The sequence below is a fragment of the Misgurnus anguillicaudatus genome, chromosome 14 (genome assembly GCF_027580225.2).
Source record: "Misgurnus anguillicaudatus chromosome 14, ASM2758022v2, whole genome shotgun sequence".
Taxonomy (NCBI): Eukaryota; Metazoa; Chordata; class Actinopteri; order Cypriniformes; family Cobitidae; genus Misgurnus; species Misgurnus anguillicaudatus.
In genome coordinates, this window is record NC_073350.2 from 20,190,753 (window position 1) to 20,204,029 (window position 13,277).

Below are 13,277 nucleotides of genomic sequence, written 5' to 3' on the forward strand. Positions count from 1 at the left end.
GGCTATGGAAAAGTTTTCACGAGTACATTAGTTTTTCTTTCATGTACATGAGGCTTGTCAATGGAAATTAAGAGGCTATTACTTAGGTCTATAAAGCTGATGAACCATTTTCAATGTATTGTGTAACGCTTGACAGTTATTATGGGAAATACGCACTGGCAAATTCTTCAAACATTGGTAGGCAACAATCAATGTGCAGCAACTGAACGGCATGTTTATACCCAACATAAATGTTTAATACCATATTTTTCATGCTATTACAGTGTCATGCACTGGGGTGGTAGTACTTTTTCGAATAGTACACACAGTTCATATTAGTACCTCAGAAGTACATATTGGTACCAACGAGTGCATATTAGTACCTCAAATGTCATTATATGGAAACATATCGATTTTAAATACTCTGTGTGTACAGTAAATGTTGTCTGTAGTCTGTGTGTGTGTGTGTGTGTGTGTGTGTGTGTGTGTGTGTGTGTGTGTGTGTGTGTGTGTGTGTGTGTGTGTGTGTGTGTGTGTGTGTGTGTGTGTGTGTGTGTGTGTGTAGTAATTCCGACTGCAGTGCGGTCTAATCCTCTGCTGCTATATTTGGCAATACTCCTTATTTTTCTTAATCTAAAGGCTTTCACCAAACAAAAACGCAGAAATCCATGGAGCTGAATGAGCCAATTGTTCACCTGCCAAACAGTCAAACTGTGGTTTAAAGTCGGCCTATTGTGGATTTTTCTTTCTTTTATCAGTGTAGTACATTTTGCAGCAGGTTTAGACATTTGGAAGCCCCTTGAGGTTAGACATGTCAAAACATTGTCTTAAACTGGTGAAAGATCCAACTAAGGCTTTATGTAAAAAATGTTAGCTCGTATAGATTCAAGGTTTAGATCCAGTTCTCTTGATCTCTCTCATGTCATACATGAGATGGAGGGGAAGTACAGCAAGCAGTAGGGTGTAGGAGAAATCTTTTCAACTTTTTAGATAGACAAGCTCATACCTCATTTGCACCTCATGAAAACTGACAGCTATAATTGCAATGTTTTACATGATAGATATTCATGAAAGTGACCTGTAATTAGCATCCAGTGGAGCCTGTCCTTCCAGACAAATGGTAATTTTGTAGGTTTAATAATCTCTGCATCTGATAAAATGCTTTTAAACACACAGAGACAGGTTAACGTTCGTAAAGAGGAACATTTATGAACAACACAATCTCATGGCAACCCAAATGTATTTTACCTAGTGGCCCGTTCATATGAATTTGTATGACTGAATACGTTTTTTTGCAATTTGCTTTCACCTCTGTGACATTGGGTTTGGGGGCCGGGTTAGGGTTCAGGTGAAAAGATTCACTGATATATCCAGAAAAAAATATCCAGATATGATTTTAATGATTATTGACACATGACTAAATGTTTAGGTTCCTTTCAAACCTACGTTAAAAGTGTGCTGCAGTAAAAGAGTTTATTTGATCACTGTGCCACGATCACTGGATAATTCTGAAATTACTTTTTTGTCATTTGCGACGTTACAGAGTTGAACGTCTTAACGTATTAACATTATTTGCGAGGTACATTTGCAAATGATTCATGAAGTCGTACCTCTGCAATTCTTTGATCGATTGTGTTTTAGAAGTACTGTATGCTCAAAACTCTAATGACAGCAATGTGATCGCTGATGCGCTGGTAGAGAGAGAGAGACCGAGAAAAAGAGAGACCGCGGCTCTGTAGAAATGATCGATGTTATTTGAAGTTGGATCTTAAAGAACAAAATACCCAAGCAAACTATTACGTGGCTATTATGCACATTTCTTCAGGACGTTCTTTGCAACCCGGTGGCAACTTGTCCACGACCCGGTACTGGGTCGCGCCCCATGGTTGAGGACCGGACCTCTGCTCTAGCTGCCATCAAACGGAGTGTATACAACCACCTTGAATTCTCTTTTAAGATGAACATGACACCGCTTTCGGTCCGAAACTACTAGCAAGGATCTGACTAGCACACTCTTTCATCCTTTCTCACCACAATGATCATATTTAATGTTTACTTAACCAAAGTTTATCACGTTCGTAACATTTTAACGTTCGTAAACTTTTAGACAGAAACCAGAAACTTACCCATATTGTCGAAATCCGTGAAATCCTGTCAACTTTTCCTCCCACGCAGATATAAGATTGTCTATGTCACGTGTTCCCTGTGTCTTGTCTCTTTTACGCTCTCTTGTTAGCCTTATCTTTATTGTTTAACTCCTGTCACCTGTTGCCCTCATCAGTTCTCCCCTATTTAAGGTCCTTGTGTTTGTTGTCCTGTGCTTGTGCATTGTTCCAAAGTCCTGTAAGTACGTTGTCCAAAGTCTAGTCTAGTCTAGTCTAGTCAAGTGTAATATATAGTTGTGTTTTGTCAAGTTCATTGTTTAGTGTAACCCTGTTTTGTGTTTTAGTGTAGTTTAGTGTCTTGCCCTGTTTAGTGTTCACTCCTGTTCAAGTTATCCTGTTTATGTTGTTTTGCCCCCTCGTGGGTATTATTTTCTGTTTATTATATAATAAAAGTCTTTTTGTTCATCCACCGCTGTCTGCATTTAGGTTCGTCCGACACACCATCTAACAGTTTGGACAGAAGGAGTTACGAAAGTTAGTAAATGTTTCCATTGCATCGTGGTGGATTATTGAAATTATACTTTAGTGTTAGTATTAGTATTTTGTAGAAGACACACCAATATAAATGTTATGCACCAAAATTCAGGATTTTATTAAAGGCAATGAAAGAAATTTTTGGAGACGGAAATAAAACGAAAAATTTCATTCCAAGGTTTAGTGGAATAAAATTAACTTTATTATTTCTTACATCTATCTTAAACAAAACAGTGAACTAAAAATAATAAAATGACAACAAATGGGTATTATACGATATATATTGTTCATTAAACCCCTTAAGGACCGAAACTGTGGAATCGTCCTTTTGTATGATTCGCTTCATATGAATTAATCAGCTCATAAAAACATACAAGTTTCCATGAGATCAAGTTGGAATTAATGTGATATCTAAAACACATTTCATATTTTTAAATATAGTAATATTTATCTTAATTTTTACCTTGAGGCTGTTATATGTTTCTAAATTAAATAGCTGCAGTTAGATGCTATCCATATCGATTAATTTACATTTACTGAAACTCCACTAAACCTCACCTGAGATCACTTTGCAGTCATTCAGAGAGAAATGTTGACTATACTGTTATGGTCTAAAAATGGTTCCTAGCTTTCACTGGGGCAGTGCCCTTTCAAAAAGTATACATTTGCACCTAAAGAGTTCATATTAGTACCTCAGAGGTACATGTTGGTACAAAAGATTGTAGGCGGGTGTGCCTCATACATTTTGAAAAGTGAAGCTGCTGGCCCCTCTTTGATCGCCCCCTGGAGGCTGGCTGCAGTCATAAACCCCACCCTCTCCATGCAAACAACATTTCCCAAAAGATGGTTTTGGTCCTTTAGGGCAGTGGTTCTCAAACTTTTTCAGCGTACGGCCCCCTTTGTGTACGGTGCATTCCTTCGCGGCCCCCTCAAAGAAAATTTATGACAAAAAACAGTTCTAAAACTTCACATTTTAATTAAACAAAATATTAAATTATATAAAGTAGTGCTGCCTTATTTTTTAAGGTTTAATTTCACAGTATTCATGATAAATTAATGTATTTTATGTCATAAAACTGGGGCCCCCCTGGCACCATCTTGCGGCCCCCCTGGGGGCCCCGGACCCCAGTTTGAGAACCACTGCTTTAGGGTATAGTTGTTATCACACTGATATAGTATGTTCAATTGTTCATTTTTGTGATCAGTTTAATTTTAGCTAGTAATTTGATGCTATAGATACTGGGTGTGTCCTTATGATTGGCATGTTTGAATTGAGCTCCAAACTGACATTTTTATGTAACGTGGCAAGGTCCATGGTCAGACATTTTTTGGCTTCAATTCATTACAATGGAAGGAAGCGACGTCACAATGTACATCTTTTTAAGAGAGTGTGAAATAATATAATTTTTAGTTTTTAACAGTTTTCACTTCAAACTGTTTGGCTTTTTATTATATGTGCTAAAAGTTGAATTGTAACTTGCCTTAAAGAAGAAGTTGCAGAAGAACTGAATATTAAATGGTGGGATTTTTTAGCGTTTTTTACGCTCTCAAGTCACAATGCAATATAATCCAGGGCTTCAAATGCAAAACCACAGCACAGAAAATCCTCTTGTGTTACTTTTTATAGTTAGAAGACACATTAATATACCACTGAGGCACCATCTTCTGATGACAAACCCCAGAAGCATGTTTTCAATTCCTTTTGTTTATTTCCGTGTGTTTACTGAGGTGGCATATCAGATTGAAACAGAATTGCTTTTTCTAATACAACATGTTTTCATTACATTATTTTTTTTAGCTTCTGTATGATATCACAAAGTTGCCATTCAGATCCGCTTAAGTTTTTTATTTCATTGAAAAGATTGAAAAAGCCAGTAAGATCTGACATCAGTTTGTGCATTTTGTGCTTTTCCTTTACTACTGTAAAAAAATGAATTACGCACTGACCCAATTTTCTCCCACCCCTCCTCCTGGACCTTTCTGGCCCTTATACTTCAGTCAACCAGCGTAAGACAGTGGAAAAGCAGCACACTAACACAATGTTTGACCTCATAAAGCTTCCGCTTTGCATAGCCGACCCTGCAGTCTGAGTACATCCGTGTTTATACAAACTCTATTTAGCCCACTGTCTGTGTGGTCATCTCTTCATTAACAAGAGTCAACAACCATTACGACAGAATAAGAATTCACAAAAAGTGCTTCAGACGTGTGAGAGGAAAGTTTGTGAGTATACAGTACTGTGCAAAAGTCTTAAGCCACCATGCTATCATTAGATTTGTTGTTTTTGCAATTGTATAGTGATGATCATATATCATTATTTATCAGTCTCTATATTAGAATACAACCAGAAAATACAGGAAATGTGTATGTAGTATTTAAAACAGTATAAAAGTGTAAACTGAATTGTCAAGTATTTAGCGTAAACTCCACTTCCACTTGAGCAATAGCAGGCCGCTGCATGATCTCTTAAATCTAAATGAAATTAAATCCTAATTCTAATCGAATGACTTCAGGACTTCAGTCAGAAAAGCAGTCCTCAGAAAAGCTCAAGATGTGTTTCGTGCCAAGAGAGGTCAAACTAAATACTGGCCGATGCCTGAAAAAGACATTTAGTTTGGAAAATTGTTTTGATTTTATTTTTGTGTACATATTTCCTGTATTTTCTCTTTGTATCTCAATAAAAAGAGTGCAAAATAAATATGGATGACATTAAAACTTTGCTAATACAACAAAGCTGGTGGTGGTGGCCTAAGACTTGCATGCACAGTACTGTATATCTGGTAAATAAAGCTTAAACATGACCGTGTGGTCAAATGATGCTTTATACTGTATACGTTTTCTAAATTACGTTTTATGACTGTTTCAACTTGTAAATCTCTAAATCACTTTTAGTTTATTAAAGGGAAAGTTCACAAAAACATTCTGTGATCTTTTACTTACCCTACGTTGATCCAAATGTATTTATTTTTTGCTGAACACAAATGAAGATATTTTGAAAAATGTTAAAGGAACAGTATGTAGGATTGTGGCCAAAACTGGTACTGCAATCACACAACTTGTGGCTAAAACTGGTACTGCAATCACACAACTGGTGGCCAATACACAAAATGACAACATAAACATCAGTTGAGGGCTGCAACTCCACTTTTTAAATGACAATATCCTGGCCGGGACGCTGTTGTCAGTGATATAAGTATTTGAAATGAAAATGATTTCTTAATGTCTAGTGACATATCAGGGCCATTGTATGATTAATTGATATAAATTTCTTGCATACTGTTCCTTTAATAACCAAACAGATCTGGGACACCATTCACGTCCATAGTATTCTTTGTTCCTATTACGGAAGTCAATGATGCCCCATATTTGTTTGTTGTTGTATCGAAATAAAAATCGAAGGAAATGTCAAAATAATGGGCATTCATGTTTATTTGTGATAGGTGATGCATTACACTGTATAATGCTGCAGTCAATAGGTACGTTTACATGCAACCAAATATTCAGTTTGTAATCGTATTGATAGCTCAATCGTATTAAAAAGCCTTCATGTAAACACCTTAATCAATATGATTGAGGGCGATCGGATGCAAATTTGGATCGTATTGAAGGGGGTTGTGTACTCCTATCTGTGATCCGATCCGCAGGAGAAAAGTATGCATGTAAACGCGCGAATCATAGTATTTTCTCAATCGGATGCAAAAATACATTGTGCACATGCGCAGAACATTTTCGCTCAAGTTTACGTCTTATATTAAACTCTTATATAACATGATTCTCGTCACAGAAACACTCAACAGTAAGGCAATGGCATCACACATTATTAAGGTAAGGTTACTGGGGTCATGCGATATACATTCTGCCGCGTTTATGTGTATTTTGAAAACATTAGGCTACTTAAAGCAATAAAATAGCGTTGTGACTTTTCAAAGTGTGTTTCCATCACCTATATCTGAAAACTTCTTAAAGCTCACGTAACACACGCTGTTTCTGCATTTCTGATGTTAATCTGGAGTACCTATAGAGTAGTATGACATCCTTTATATCTCTGAAGAGTCTTTAGTTGAATCAGATTTATAAAAGAAAGATTAGCTTTACCGAATCTTTCCGATAACGTACGAAAAAATAAAGAAGGGATTTATACCACGGGAGGAGCGAGTACGAGTCATGCAACACTATACAACACTGTTTTAACTTATGATTCACTACATGTTCGTGTCATTTATATAATATGCACGCGACTATTTCCAACATAAGACAGAAGTCTTACTTACCGCGTGCAACTCGTCATGACCCGGCTGGGAAAATCCAGCGCATCAAACACACACGCAAAACTCCGCTGCTACCCCGGATAAAAAACTATATCCATTGTTTCCATAAGGCTGGATGTCTTCTCCTTACATCCAAAAACACACTTCTTCTTTCGTGCCATTGTTGACTTTTGAAATTAAACAAAACTGAGTGGCGTGATAAGCTGTTAGCAGCTCTAGCGTCTCCTGCTGATTGACGGGTGGGCGGGGTTTTCCGGGGGAAGTTTTCCCCATATAAAGAAGTGATACGTATCGAAAACCCCTGAAACGTCATTTAGAACTGTAATCGAAAAAGACTTGCCGAAACTTGTACGAACCCTGGCGAAGTGCCTTCGGCACAGAAATACTCTGGAACACGTCCAACTGCTGTTTTGACACTTTGCCTACGTTTAGCATGAGGAAACAACTCTATAACTGTGTTAATATTAAGTCAGAATGCTTGAAATACCACTAAACCCCCCCTTTAAGAACAACTTCCTCCAACTCCGCTTTGACTTTAATCCAGAGATAAAGCCTGAACTCGACAAGAGATGCTGTCCGTAGCGAGGCGTTGCCAAGTCCTCTGCTTTTTTGAGTTTAGATTTGAGCTACTGTTTAAACTGTTTCCACCAGTTGTTTATTTCGTTCATTAGTTATTGGTATTTGGGCTATGAACAGTCATTGGGATGCGTTTGGGCTAGTTTTGAAAGTCCATTTGGGATTTTTGATACGTGAATCTGGCAACCTTGGCTGTGCACTTTGCTTAGACCTTCGGTTTGGATTCTATAGAATGTATATGTAAACAAACATTTTAATCAGATTGCAATGTTTAGGGTGCATGTAAACTGTATCGTCGTAACCTTCAATCGTATTAAATTCAATCGGGTTGAAAAAATGTTGTGCATGTAAACATAGCAACTGTGACTCTTTTCCAACCCCGGCCTGTATTTCCGTCGCTTGTAGTGAAGTGTGTATAAATGTATGTATGCTAATGGCCGTGCTGGAACAGGAGGGGTGTTGACATGCTTGAACAGGGCTGTGAAAGTTTCCCGATAGACCATGAGGAACAGCTGGGTTAACTAGGTCTAATGCCAGGGGCCTGGCCGGTAAACTTCATAGAGCAGAGCAATTGAGCCACGCTAGACTGATGCCTGAGCGCTGGAGGGACAGAGGCAAAGAGCCAAAATCTGTTGAGATGCAGTGTTAAAGTAACAGTTCATCTAAAAATAACAATTGTGTTATATTTGTTCGATCTCGTGTCAGTCCAGTCTCTCAAGTCATTTAAAACCATGCAGTAGATTTGTGTGAGAAACAGACCAGAATCTACCTAAAGTCAGTATTGTTTATTATGCCAATGAAAAACTTTCTTTAAAATCTTTAATTTTGTTGTTAAACCTTAATTAATATTCTAAGCAAGTACATAATGTCATCAGTTCTGGATTCCTAAAGTAGATTCCTGGCCCACACACCACGCCATGTGACATAATCAACTGTGTTCCTGTGCAACAAAAGGCCTCTATTGTGGGACTAGTATGGAGTCCAAAAGTTTGAGCTTCACCAGCTCAGGTGCTCCATGAGCCGTGAACATTCATTTTCATTGCCTCATGGGCCATTCACAAGAGACTGTAAAAGTGGAGGTCAGCAGTAAATATAAGTAGATGGCATATTAAATGGGGGAAAATGTACAAACAAGGTCTAATGCAGATGACTGAGTGCCTATTGTTCCATGTGTCGATCCATACAGCCCTGAAATAATAGTCATAAATTATAACACCACTATCAAACCACATTAAGAAGTTTGAGTACTAGTTGAGTAAAAGGATATTAGTGAATCTTTCTCACTGTCTTTCTCTCTCTTAACAGGAGTTTGCTACCCTGACCAAGGAGCTCAATCAGTGTCGAGAGCAGCTTTTAGAAAAAGAGGAGGAGATTTCTGAGCTTAAAGCCGAGAGGAACAATACCAGGGTGAGTGTATTACAATGACCAGATGTCCTGATAAAATCAGGACAGTTTTTTTGTTAGGGTAATAACATTAGCCTTATCTTTAGTTTAATTGATAAGAAGAAACATTTAAACTTGCTCTTACGTGATTTGTGCTTTTTCTATCATGAGCCAGCAACTATGACCATGCAGTTCTTCCCTTTGTTGCTTTCTTTTCAGATTATTAAAGGGATAGGTTACCCAAAAATGAAAATTCCTCTTTCATATTATTTGTTTTTCCTACTATGGAAGTCAGTGGTTATGTCAACTCTGTGTTTACTATCATTTATCAAAATATGAAGAGTTTCTTTGCAAAACGAGATAAATGCAAATTTAACATTTTTGTCAAAACATGTTTATTATTATGTTATCATGTTGTTATTTTGTTTTATGGTGCTACTTAGCTGTATTATAGAGTTTTATCTCATTTTGCAACGAAACTCTTCATATCTTTTTTGCGTTCAACAGAAAAACTGCATAAGGTGAGTAATCGATGACAACATTTTTTTTTTGCGAACTATCCATCCAATTGAAAGTATCCATGATGCATAAATGTGATTTTCACAACATGATTATTGTGCCCAAAGAAACTCACCGTAACAATATTATTGTGATATCTGCTGTCTTGTTTCTGTAAGCAGTACTTTCAGTCATATAAATTTTTGGTATTTTATTTTGTTTAATTCGGGGTTTTTTGCGTCAAAAAATCACATGCATCACATATCTTGTCAAAATAAGTGCCTGCTGCACACGCGTCAAAACCGTTTATGATAATAGAGACGCTCATGTTCACAAAATAAACGTAAGACACTCCCTTAAAGCGGAAGTCCACCCTAAAACAACATTATGCTCCAACACTATATTTCATTACATATATGTAGTCGATTGTGCTGCCCTTTGACGGGTCCTCAAATCACTGGAAGAAAAATGCACGACTACATAATTCTGAACCTTCTAAATGGGGGCGTGTCTTGAGGCGAGATGATTGACAGTAGATGATAACGTTCTTTGATTGACAGCTGCAAAGGATGAGTTAACGTTAGCTTGCTTTGCTTGTGTTCATAATAACAACAACATGATAATAACTTTCTACATCGTATGTTTACCGTAGTTACACAAAACAAGCAACAACTAAGCCAAATTATGTTTTAGATATTTTTACCATTTTACATTACCTGAGTCCGCGGAAAAACTGGGCTGAAAACAGTACTCAAAATCTTCCTAATCTGTGGTGTGTCACCTGAGGGTCGGTTTGATGTAAACATAAACATCAAACAATGAAAACTCCAAGTGGCCTGAATTTGTTGTCTTTACATCCACATACTGCACAGGTTCTAGTCATCTTTTATCAAGGGTTTTGGTGATTTTCCCTTCAGAGACGGTAAATGCGGAGTTACTCTTTGGTTGCATTCGTCTTTCGGCTGTCGCAAAATCATACGGAGGAGGTTGTTTTTAAATCACTCTACCGAAACTTTGACGTCAATCCAGCTGTCGGTTCTTGCGGCGCCGCATGAAGTCGAACAAACCTGAAGGCTGATCAGTGGTTAGTGGGTGGAGCTAATGACTCAGTTTCGCGCAGTGCGTTCTGGTTAATTGAGTCCATCAATGACCGTTACGAAAATTCTGCTTCAACACACTATCAATCTAATAATCGAAATTGTGCAATTTCTTTTTTTTTCTCATGTAAAATGCAAAATGAACATAAATTACCCGTGATAACACGCTAAAATGTCTAGGGTTCAATTCCGCTTTAACAGTAAACTCTGATTACGCATGAGATTATGCCAGTATCTGGCAAACACGAGCGTCTCTAAACCTTTTAGACGCGTGTGCAGCGGACACTTATTTTGACAAGATGCGTGATGCACATAGGCTCACATGACGTGGCGAACACATATTATAAAACGGCTCGTTCTGGTTCTTCATTCTAATTTGGTTGAAACGCGTTCTAAGCCGTGATACAATACACCGGTAAACCCACGGTTCAGACCGCACTGCGCCATTGTTGCTGCGTACTGATTTATGAAAATAAACACCACAGTCTTTAATAATTTTTTAATTTTTCTACCTTTGCACAATTATGGCGATATCCAGATAAATGTCAATAAATATTGTTGAGTCATTTCGTCAATAAAGAGAAAACGTTCTCTGAGTTGTTTCTATCTTACATTGATATTTCCGCTATTATCCACTAGATGGCAATCTTACCCAACTTAAACACTGACGCATCCACTCGACACAACAGCGTTGAATCTGATCTCTTACAAAAGTTCTTTACAAAAATGGAATTATCTCCGCTTTTAGCTGAAAATTATAATAGTAATATTTGTACTAATATAATTACAACTTATTTGTGTTTTATTTTGTGAAACCCTGCTATGCATATGATGTAACCGTTTTATAAATGCCATAAACCCTGCAAAGCAGTGGGTCCGCTTCGCGTCGTGCCTAACAACGCCCCTTAGCTGTTATAAAATGCACTGGTAACCCACTGCTTCTTGGGGTTTATTGCTTTATTTTGAAATGACGAACCACCCACATGAAGGGCTACATACATGTTGTGACAAGCTTCGTATCGTGCGCCCTCAAAAAGAAGTCACTAATGTCAGTTCCTGCAGTGCTCACATTTACCACACACGTGCATGTGTGTTTCTGCATCTTTGCTTTGCTCTGCAGCTTCTTCTGGAGCACTTGGAGTGTCTGGTGTCTCGTCACGAGCGTTCGCTGAGGATGACTGTGGTGAAGAGGCAGGCTCCTCCGCCCTCAGGAGTGTCCAGTGAGGTGGAGGTGCTCAAGGCTCTCAAATCTCTATTCGAGCATCATAAAGCCCTGGATGAGAAAGTAAGAAAGCCAGATGGAGTAAAATGTTTTACCCTATTATTCAGGGTTAGACGGAACACCTTACTGTAGTGCAGGGTTGCAGAGGATGGTAGATTATCCCGCTAGCAACACCGAGGTCATGGTTTAAACCCCTGGTGTGGTAAATTTACCCCTCAGAGTATAAAACAAAAAGCATTTGCTGGTTTCAATCTGTCAGTGGTGTAAAGTCAACAGGGACTGTGTAACAAAGAATGACGATTAGTGCTCAATTACGTGGCTAACGGTGGAATGAGTGAGTGGTGGGGGGCTCATGGGGTTGCCATGTGTGTATTTTGTTATTTGAGTCCCTTTTGTTGTTAATTTGTGCAGGTGCGTGAAAGGTTACGTGTGGCTCTTGAAAGAGTAACTACGTTAGAAGGACAGCTGGCGGCCGCCACTCAAGAGGTACTGTATCTTTAAGCATATGTGTGTGTGTTGAGGTATGCATGCACACTGATATGGATTTGCTGATCTTATTAACATCTGTGCAGTGACCACCTGCCCCCTGCTGTCAATCTCTGCATGCTGTCTATTTCCATCTCTCACATGCCACTTACAGTTCAAGCAGAGCAAATGCACTTGACATATACTGTAGATTTACGTTTGTGTGGAATTTAGCGTTGACACCACAATTACACAGCCAGTGTCCAAAATGAAGTTTTTATCACACCTGCCAATAGCAAGTGAATTGAGTAAATGTTTGGTATAGTCAAATATTTATTACCAGCCATGAAAACGCATTATTTTTATTAAAGTATTTTTTTCTTTTAAGATACATTTTTTATTTTTATCTCTTTCACACCGGTGATAAACACATTAAGTTGTGTGTGTGAGTGTCATGACAGATGTTTTTCTAGCAGACAGATGTTTTCTTTAGGTGTACTTGAACTGCTTGATAAGTGTTAATTTTGAAACCAGCTTACGCCTGCTTATTGGATATCTTTCACATACATTATTCTATTGTGTAGTTGTATATAGTATCATATCTTTTAAATAGTGGATTGTTTATACTAGCTTCTCTTTATGTACATGAGACTGTATGAGTTTCTGCAGTTAGCTGCTTCTGAGCAAAACACAGTCACCATCATCAAGTTCTTCATCTTTTGCCTCCCACTTAACAGAAACTCAGGTGGACACAACAGAGAACTGAAAAACACACTACATGGTAATAGTAAAATACATGGCCATTCAGAAATGTTGTGTGCCGCAGGCCGTGCTGTCCCAGTTTTCTGTTCTTCTCTAGAATAAATCCTCACATCATTGAGCTGTCTGGTGTGGCTCAGTGACAAAAATAAGTTTTTTTTTGTGATTCATTGAGTCATTGGGTGCAGTCTGCACTGGTGACATTCTGTTGCATTATGACAAAAATTCTGCTGCCTCAGTTCAAACACAGTCACTTTCTTTGTTTTTATCACTCTATATCTTTCATTTAATCCCCTTCTTTTTTCTTTTTTTTTTCTTCCTATCCTCTTCTTTTTACTTTCTATTCCGTTCTTCCTTTCATCTTTGACTTCACTTTTTCTTCTTAATATTT

At 38.0% G+C, this 13,277-nt stretch overlaps 1 protein-coding gene across 14 annotated transcripts in view; it reads left to right on the plus strand.

The window, feature by feature from the left end:
• ppfia4 (PTPRF interacting protein alpha 4) overlaps positions 1-13,277 on the plus strand; it is a 191,498-nt gene that overhangs the window by 129,174 nt on the left and 49,047 nt on the right. For all 14 annotated transcript variants that reach the window (XM_055183402.2, XM_055183405.2, XM_055183416.2 and 11 more), the window contains exons 2-4: positions 8,768-8,869; positions 11,561-11,725; positions 12,074-12,148. In XM_055183402.2, the coding sequence (XP_055039377.1) occupies positions 8,768-8,869; positions 11,561-11,725; positions 12,074-12,148 (342 nt within the window). The remainder of the gene's footprint in view (positions 1-8,767; positions 8,870-11,560; positions 11,726-12,073; positions 12,149-13,277) is intronic.